The sequence below is a fragment of the Lasioglossum baleicum genome, chromosome 9, assembly GCF_051020765.1.
Source record: "Lasioglossum baleicum chromosome 9, iyLasBale1, whole genome shotgun sequence".
NCBI lineage: Eukaryota > Metazoa > Arthropoda > Insecta > Hymenoptera > Halictidae > Lasioglossum > Lasioglossum baleicum.
The window spans coordinates 9636529-9646790 of NC_134937.1; the positions used below are offsets into that span (position 1 = coordinate 9636529).

General features: G+C 44.4%; 1 protein-coding gene across 1 annotated transcript; it reads left to right on the forward strand.

The window, feature by feature from the left end:
- The first annotated feature begins 378 nt into the window (after positions 1–378).
- Positions 379–9069, forward strand: LOC143212375 (uncharacterized). Its single transcript, XM_076431119.1, has 2 exons — positions 379–2804; positions 7586–9069. The coding sequence occupies exons 1-2, from the start codon at positions 1625–1627 to the stop codon at positions 7840–7842; spliced, it is 1437 nt and encodes a 478-aa protein (XP_076287234.1). The 5' UTR covers positions 379–1624; the 3' UTR covers positions 7843–9069.
- The last annotated feature ends 1193 nt before the right edge of the window (positions 9070–10262 follow it).

Genomic DNA, 10262 nt, shown 5'->3' on the forward strand with positions numbered 1-10262 from the left:
AAAAATACCTTTCCTCCGTAAAAATAAATACGCGCGAAGGCTTAAATATTCGAAGAATGCATGATTCATGGAAGTATACTTGGTGCGAGTGATGCTCGGCAAGAAGCTGGTACCGTGAGTCAAAACTTCCCGATAATTGGGATTAATTTCTGGATAATCGATGATGCTGCGGAAATTCAACGTACAAGAACGGAAAGGGAGGCGGTTCTGTACTCGGGCGGAGCATGAGTTCAGCATCTCGTTGGCCGACAGGTGGACCAATCGGTTGTGGCAGCTTTTTCATAGTCGTCGAACTGGCAAGTATACCGAAATTGTGAAATTGATTAGCTCGCGGGTAATCGGTTCCAAAGATGCTGCGATCGCCGGGCGAATGTGTTCTATAATAAAATGGAGTGGTCTGTGCAGACGATCTGTTTAAATTATAACACAGAACGCAGTGTTCGAACCTGTAGATTCGATTGGCAAGGAGCTACTATGCTTCGGATTAGCGCCGTGAGATACCGAGAAATTAAGTGATAAATTTAAAGTGAGCGAATTGAGATTCTCGTAAATATGTTTTCTATCTCATCTAATCGAATAACATGTGCGATAACATTCTGTTGTGAAGAATGTCTCTACCTAAACTGAAATAAACTATGCTTGAAATGTTCGAATGGAACGAATTGAGCAAGTGATCGCTCCGAAACTAAAAGTTCGAGACATGTAAAAGGGCCATTTCTAAAATTGTGTGGTCAAAATAAAAAGAAAAACGAATGTATGAACTGCAACATGAATAAAAAGAATTTAGATGCAATAAACACGTCGTTGAAATTCGTTCAATCAATCTGAGAGTGGAATCGTCCTTCGGTATAAGAAAGCTGAAGAGGAAGAACGCGATCGCGTGGTAAACCATGAAACGTCTCAATCGATTGTTCGAATTGAATGAGCGCGGTCCGAAAACCGATCCCGTAGATTCCGTAACAATGAGAACGAAGAAGAGTTATGCAATCTTTATCATCGTTCGTCTCTTGTCCTCATTCTCGTCCTGGCAGTCCTTAGCCAGGCGTGACGGTGGCGCAGCATATGGTCCTCATTGGCGGTGTCTGTGAATTGGAGTCTCGTTGACGAGACGCGGGCCAATGGGTGAGTCGGTAACCGCCCATCGTTTGATCACGCCTACCATGGACGAGGCTGCGTGGTGACGATGGAACGCGCGTCATCGCGACGCGCCAAGCTTCCACCGCGTTCGGAGCAGATCCGTGGGTCCAGTCATCCGAAAACACTTAGCGTCGCATCACAGCGCACGGTCCAGCGCCGAGTCTAAATAATTGACCCCACCGTGCGGCCCCGTGCAAACAATTTACACCGGGCACACGTAAATAACGACCGCCGCTTCCTCGTCATTGTGATCGCAGAGAAAACGCGTGGCCGCCACGCGAGTCCTCGATAAACACGCGCCGAGTAGTTACACAACCGTGAATAATCTACGTTTCTTAGTTTGGATATCAGTGACAGAATTCATTGACTGACCGGTGAGATTGAACGGACGACTTCGCCGGGTCTCGTGAACGTTTCAGTTGAAAGAATTGGTGAAGTGGAAAACATCCGAGAATGCCTATGGCAGCGTGACCAGGGATTAGACTTCATGGACCAGACAGTGATAGTCCCGTCGACACCTCGCGCCGCCGAGAACGCGAGGATCATCATGAAGAACGAGTCGGACGCAGCGTTGCACCTGCAGGATCAATCCCCGTTGTCCCACCCGAATTCCTCTACGGTGCTACCGAGGAGCAGTCTAGCGATCAGCAGCGGTTTGAGTCAGGACCAGAGCCTGGACTCGCTGATCTGTAATCCTTCGAGCACGGAGCTGCCGAGGAAGCCTGGCGCGCGTCGCCAGGAGAAGCCGCCTTACTCCTACATCGCGCTGATCGTGATGGCGATCCAGTCGAGTCCCGGCAAGAGGCTGACCCTCTCGGAGATCTACACCTTTCTTCAGCAACGGTTCCCGTTCTTCCGAGGCGCTTATCAAGGCTGGAAGAATTCGGTGCGCCACAACCTCAGCCTGAACGAGTGCTTCATCAAGCTGCCGAAGGGGCTGGGCAGACCAGGTAAAGGACATTATTGGACGATCGACCCGTCGACAGAGTACATGTTCGAGGAAGGAGGCTTCCGGCGACGTCCGCGAGGTTTCCGTCGCAAGTGCCAGGCTCTGAAACCTCAATACCCTCAGTACTTCTCCGGAAGTGGACCGATGAGCGTCCAGGCACCTGGTTACGAGAACATGGCACCCACCAGCATGGACTATGCGAACGGCTACCAGAATCAGTACCAGAATTACCAGGAGTACGCGATGTACGCTCCTGGATCCGCAGTCTCCGCAGACTGGGCCTACCCTGAGGCTAGCTACAAAACGCCGCCCATTGCCGAAGTGACCTACAAGACGACGGAAGTCACCTACAAGACCGGCGAACCGTTGTACAGGAACGGAGAGATCGTCGCTTTTAAGAGCGAACCCGGTTATCCTAGAAGCCAGGATCAGCTGGCTTACAGGCCTACGGAAGGATTCTCCGCGAAGGATCACCAACAGCATCATTCGGACTCGGTGTACAAGGACAACGAGGCCATGATGGCCTACAAGTGCCAGTCCGTGGCAGCTTCTCAGACACCTGGACAGGACTATTACGTAGCTTACGGGCTCGGGGTCAACAATGCTGGCGGAAATGTCAATGCTGCCATTCAGGGGATCCCGGAAACAGGGAACAGTAGCCCCGCGGGGAATGTCAGCTCCTCGCATAGCGGTTGCCAGACACCTGTGACAGACAATGGTGAGTACACCCTGTATCTACCTGTCTTTGAATTGTTCTCGCGGCGTCGTCAATGGGTTCATTTAGGCGACACTAGAGTTCAGCCCATGATCTATTATGTTGTAATAACGTAGGGATGCCATCGGTGCCGGAACTCTCGTTCTCTGTCTCACTTGTTCGTGCACTTTTAACCCCTTGCCCTACTACAATATCGTGTCGGAATCGTGATGAAGATTCTGAACAGAATCTGATAAATATGTGTGTTATTAGTAAACTGCGGATTTTATGCATTTATGATGAAAATGAGTACGTGCAATTTAAAGCACTGGTCGTATTAAAACGATTTAAGGACATCAGTGTATTTAGTTTCAGTTTAATACGATAATTAAGACAAGAAAAATTGTTCGTTTTGAGTTCTGCGTCTAGCAATCAATGTGAACATTTTTTATTTTGCATAAAGATCCGCAGTCTAGTTATTAGTCTCCTTTAAACCGAGGTGAAATTCTATTTTGGTTTTGTTAATGTATATTTATTGGAGAACATGTAGGTGTACAATAGATACATACTTTCTCCTATTTTAGAATATTACGAACTACAATAAAAGTTCTTATCACTGAAACTGTAAAATAACCGTACAGGGAATTAAAGATTAGAATTAGTTTGTGTAGATTCTATCCTGAATTGTATGTGTAACGTAAGGGTGGAACAAGAATATGTAAATTGAGAAATTAACATTTCACACCGTTCTTCGCGGAAATGAGGACGCAATTAAGCCGCAGCGTTTCGGTGAATAATCGAAAAGGTTAAGTTCAATTTTAGTACCGTCGATTCCGCTCCGGAAATGACTGTTCGAGACAAAATAGATCTAATCAATTTCTGATGTTCAACTTTCGTGAATTCTTTGCACGACTGAAATCTCGGATAATGAGAATGAAGCTTGTTTTGTAGTATCCTTGAAATTTGCTTCAATCAATTTTCCCGATTGAATCGATCGATGCGAGAATTATTGGGAACATCGCTCGAACAGCAGTCGGACGTCTCGTTAGCGAGAACAGACTTTCGCAGACTTCGCAGACGTTCGTCTGTCGCCGCGATTCACGAGTCCACGTCGAGATGCCGAGGGCAACAATGACAATTCATGACGGTCGAGGGCCATCTGGAAAACCGGAGACGGTTTACGAGCGCCGGGGCGCCGGATACCGAAACTGTCGGTTCACAAAGTGTCTCGACTTCGCATTCACAAGATCCTACCTCGTTCTGAAATTCTTTCAACTAAAACCTCTATTCTTCCTCCATTATCCTGTATCAATTATATTTGAATTTGCAAAATATTTTACTAAACTCGTTGCTCGAGTACGATAATGACGACTCTGATCAATTTCATTCGTCCAATTCGCCAAAAAGGTGTATCGTTCAATTATGGTTCAACGTTATGAAATTCTAGTACCAGCTATGCATATTCAGCCATTTCTCATCGAGATAAATACAGAACCCTTTCGCATCTGCATCGAGAAAGTACTCTTTGCGCAAGACGACAGACACGAAATCACTATGGTTGACAGAACCTATTAGTCGGGGTGACATTCCTGTCACACCCCATGCGAGAAGTCGTAATTCGTAACTGGTAAACGAACACGTGTAACACGCCGTGACACGAAACACCGACGCGTTCCCCATCAGATTAATTTAGCGTGGCGACCCTCGTTTCCACGGGGCGGCAATTAAACGCTCGTTAAACGTCTACTCAACATTGTCCGACGACATCGTTTTCGAATAATTTATCTAGAGAGAACTTCGAATCCTTTTCACACTTTTCTCCTAGCTATTTAAATTATCTTCTTTTTTTATTTCTTTCGGACTAGCGTGATTAGACCGCGGATCTTTAAGGAAAATGAGAATTATCGATTGCAAGAAACGAGGGTTAAACAGAAGTTCATTTCTTCTCTTAATAATTTTAGTGAAATCATGCAACAGTATCTCCAGTGATATTGTGATTATTAGACACTGCGGATTTCTAGGATATATAAGTTGAAAATAATGCAACATATTATCTTTAATTTTTGTGATAAAGCAATCACAATTAGACTGCGGATTTCTTGCATTTATGACGAAAATGAGTCGAAGTACAAAACAGTTAAAGAACCTGAAGAATGTAATCAAACAACAGTATCTTTATTAGATTTATTGTTTTATTAGATTATTAGACTGCGGATTTCTAGAATATGTAAGTTGAAAATAATGCAACATATTATCTTTAATTGTTGTCGTAAGGAAATTACGATTAGACTGCGGATTTCATGCATTTATGACAAAAATGAGTTGAAGTACAAAACAGTTGAAAGAACCTGAAGAATATAATCATGCAACATCAGAGTTGGGCAAACATTTTTATTTAAATAAAATGTTTGCCCAACTCTGTGCAACAGTATCTTTTCATTCTTCAGGTTCTTTAACTGTTTTGTGCTTCGACTCATTTTCGTCACGAATGCATAAAACCCGCAGTCTAATCGTGATTACCTTGCAACACAAAAATTAAAACATAATACGTTGCATTATTTTCAACCTACATATTCTAAAAATCCACAGTCTAAAAATCACAACATCACCAAATCAGTTCTGAACGCGAAAACATCATCTACAGATCATAACGCAGAACCTCATTTATGAATGAACCGGATCCATGAATGCAATAACCTAGTACGATCGCCGTGGCGGTAAACAAATGATCGAGAGGAACGAAAATACACGTTTTTTTTGTATCGGTTACCGTTAGTCGCGTGCTAGTAAGTGAGGTCTCGAATCGCTTATCGCGTAAACATTTACAAGTGGCGTAAACAAGTTGGTTCTTTAATCTAAGTACATCGACCGTGCCATCTCAAACATTAAGCCCGTTCGTTTATTAAACCTCTCCGCGGTACCAGCCTCGATCCGTGGATCCACGGATCCGGGGTAACTTCGTGGCAACAGAGATCATAGTCCGAATTATTTATCGGCAAACTAGCAATTTGTGAAACTGAATAATTAGATGCTTTATTTCTACTAGACATCTATTAAATTATTTAATGTTTTGATAAAAGAAATGATGGATTTACTATCTCGCTACATTTAATTCAACGATTGCTTTTTTAAAGTACATTTTGAAGGTCCATTTAAGGGTTGAGAAATCCGGTCGGATTTCTTCCGGAAGAAGCTTTTCGCGACGGGGCTGTTGGCTTGTCGATGATAGATCAGTCGAGCAGCACCTAACGAGAATGATTTCGACCGGATCGAGGGGCAAGTGTGCAACGACTGTCTGAAAACGGCGTCGTGTGTGGTCTGAATGGCAGTGCCGTCAGTCAAAATCTCTCCCTGGCGTCTGCACACCCCTGCCAACCGATCCAGAAGTTTCTCGAGCGATGAGCTGCTCGCGGAAATTTTTTTTCTCTCTTTCTCTCTGTCCTCTCCTCCAGTTCGTCTCTGTTTCTTGTTCGAACGTTCGTCGGGCACCGGTCGAGAAACCGTCTCGACGGTGAAAGAACGGAGAAGAGCACGGTAAGACAGAACGAATATCGTACGCGCCAACAACGATGCCATAGTCGCGAGTAGAGCGATCGCTCCAGAAATACATCCCGGGACCTGTATAGAAAAAGAGAAAGAGGAAAATCCGGTGCCTACCGAGGAGGCGCCTGCAGATTGATCTCGTTTACACTTTGCTGACTGAAACCGGTGAAGAGAGCCGGAAAAGGAGTGTCAGAGGGAGAGAGAGAGAGAGGAGAGGGTGGATGGAAGGGTGCGTGGGTGTCAAAGTTTATTCCCATGTCGAACGCATCGTGTATCGAGGTGGAATTGCGAGAGATTGTACTTGCAACGAGAGCGGCTCTCCTTCTATCCTGACGACGCACGGAAATCGTATATTTTTTGTATTTGTAGAGAAAGAATTCGCGAGAAAGCGTATATTTTTACGAGAAATCTTGCTAGTGCACGGAGCGAGCCACATTCTGTGCTCCATTTAATACCGGAACGTACAGTAGCTCTCTGTACCTCGAACCGTCGAGCTTCGACTTCTCGTTTCATTCATTCCGGTCCGGAATCGTTGAATCGAATCTTCGGACAGAGTGCCTATTTAGCGACGTTAGAAATATTTATACTGTACGCGGGCCGAAATCGTTCTCCTGCGGCGCACGATTTTTATCGAACAATGTTCGAACATCGTTAGGAATCCGGAGCGATCGGTCGCCGGGCAACATGCTACGGAATAACGAATTGGAGCGAGCAGAAGCAGACAGAAAGAGAGTAAGAGAGTCGGACGGCGTCGAGACACGAGTGAAGTGGTCACTTGAGGAAGAAACTGCTCGAGAGAGCTGCCGGAGTTTCAGATTTATCGTACCTATACAAGGACCGATTTCGTATCTCGTGAGATACTCTTGCTTTTTCTCCTCTTTTCCCCGGGGTCGCGTCCGTGCGTGTGGTCCACGGTGAAATTACAGAAAAATTTACCAGTTCAAGGACGAGCTACTTGAATCCGGCTACTCTTCGCGTCAAGTAGAATCTCCTCGGTACAGAGACGCGCTCGCCGAGAGTGCAACTGTAGAAACGTTTGGCAAGAATTTGGTTTCCCCATCCTGACGATTATAAAATCACTAGAGTAGGGTACTTGTTCCAGCAGTCAGCGTTCTTTAATCATTTCGTGGAGTTTTGAACTCTTGCTCATTTCTCTCAAAAATGCATACAATCTCTGTAAATCAATCCTCCTCGAAATAAGAAACTCGTCGAATTAATCCACACTGTTTAAAGCTAATCGTGTGTATTTCGTTCTGTTCCAGGACTGAAGATGGAATGTCCAAATTCGAATTCGACCAGCTCCGGAGGCGGGCTGATCGACCGGAAACCATCCTACTTCTGCCACCCTGCGGGATCGGTCACTCTGAGCTCGTTAGGCTCTCTAGGATCGCTGAACCTAAGCAACATCGGCGGTTTGAGCATATCGAACATACCCGGCTCGGTTACCTCGAACATTCATCACGGGACGACGACACCTTCGTCGGCGATGTACTACGATCCGATCAAGCACTCTATGTGAATACTTGTGTCGGTGTGCGAAACCGGAAGGACGCAACGTACTACGCTGAAAGCTAATGTCGGACTTTCGAGGAATAGTGCGATGAAAGCAGTCCAACCAGTATTCGTCAGCTAGAAACTCAAACCTGCTAACCATACACCAGCGTTTTTTTTTTATTTTCGCGAGGATTTCAGTGGAAGGACACTGGTCAGTGCGAAAGGGTAGTTGTCGTTTTAGAAATCGTTGGGTTCGTTCCTGATAAAATCCCGTCCGCGAATTCGAGAACAGAGCAGAGAGCTATGGAAGGAGAGTTACAGGCCTCTCGTACGACGAGAAAATAGAGAGAAGTTACATAGTTACTGGACGATAATGAATGTTGTCAAGGAATAACAATGATGAAAAATGTGTTCCTCGCGGGAAAATGCTGCTGTATAATTAGCTAATCGCGAACCGATCTCTGCTATATAAAAGAACGCGTGTATTATGTATAAGTTGTATAAAAGCGAATTGGGAAGAGACGATATCTTTTATTTATATTTATAGCGAACTATGGATGTTATTAATTTAAGTCGCCGCGAAGTAGATACTGTAGCATTAAAACGTTCTTTGCTAAAAAAAACGAGTGGACCCTTATTGCTTTAATAGTATTCACATTATCCAGCCTTTATTCACTCTCATAGAATTCGAACTGAAAAATTCCGGTCTGAATTTTTACCGAAGCCTCGTCTCAAATATTTTGAATGAGTTCGTTCCTTTACGAGCCCAAAGACAGTACATGTATATTCTCGGTCCTTCCAGGTTTTTTTTCTCATGCGCTCGAAAAAAGGAAATAAAATAGAGGCTCCTGGACACCGGCAGCTCTAGATCCTCCGGCAGGAGGTTGTAAAGAAGATAATACGGTCGTCACGACGATGGCTACCGGGTTAGCGTGCCACAGATTTTCTATTGGAACAGCTTGTTGCCGGGTCTCAGCCATAAAAATGTACACGGCGGTCGGGACACTCTTATTTGAGTAATATGGAGTTCCTTCGGCCGTTCTTCCCGATCACGTGTTCAAATAATGTCGGCTCCTTTTCCGAGGGACCACTATACTTACTATAAAACACGTGTCGCACCTTCTCGCGGAAATGCCGACCCAATAATTGGTTCCGTCACGTCTCGAAATAGCCGACGACACTCGATCCAGATCGAAGTCTGTCCTCTGCGTGATACTTGTAAGTAGACTACGGATCTTTATGCAAAATAAAAACTTCCTACCTAAATTACATCAAGCTAGGGTGAAATGAATATTTAATTTCTTGTTGAATATGTTTAATAGGTTAAAACTAATAAGCAGTATATTTGAATTCTCCAAATTTGTTTACTGTCAGAAATTAGACCTGCTCATTTTTATCATAAATGCATAAAATCCGCAGTCTACTTATAAGCAGGAGTAATATTCTTAACCCTCGGACAACGGGCGATTTTTACAGCTATATAATTGGCAATGCTTAGGACCGTCTACAGCTCTAATTAATAATTTCTAAAAATTTACTTTTGATGATATCTCGTGTAGACACACTAGTCTTCCCGATATCCTCAATGAAACAGCTATTCAGTTAGTTTAATTCCCGGTCAAAATAAACTCAAGAACAGCCGTCGAAGGATTAATGATAATAACTGGCATGCCGGATGCACATTGCGTTTATATTGTTGAATTAAATTTCAGTTGCGAATGACGTTCCGTTACCTCTCGAATAATCGAACCTTTGTCCAAATCTTCTCGGTGTCGCGGTATCTACCGATAATGTCTCCGAATCGGTTCACGGAATCAAACGCGGCACGATTGCTTATCTAATAAATTAGAGCATGGTACGCGAGGTGGCAGATCGCATGTGGTGTCGGCTTACACGAAGCAGATCCATCATCGACATTAATTTCACGTTTGGATTGACTGCGCAACACACGACCGACATGCTAGATCTCGCAGCGGGATCGAAGAATTTCTCTTCATTCATCCTGTTATTTACTTTTGTATTAATTTATGTTTGTTGTAGTATTTTTGTCGGGTCTGATCAAGACCATGTGATCCAGATACTAAATTTGTACGAAAAGAGCCACTTCTGGCGCGAGTTGTCTGGAATGCACATAAACCAGACGACGAATATGCACGAGGTGCAAGAGGAGTCACTCAATGACGCCGTTGACAGGCTATCCGCTGCGCTTCGTCGAGCCTGTGTTTCTGCGATATTTTTTCGAGCTAGATCATCAGCTCCGCAGCTTGCAATCAGTCGGACATGCACCCTTATTTTATCATCATCGTAACAAAAGTCTAGCAGAATAATGTTCAACAGTATACATGCAAAATTTAATTACTTCACTTACAGTAACTGTTGAGGTTCCCACGACGTTCGATTTTCGTCATCCGATTGAAAAATAAATGTTGACCGGTCCCGGTGTTG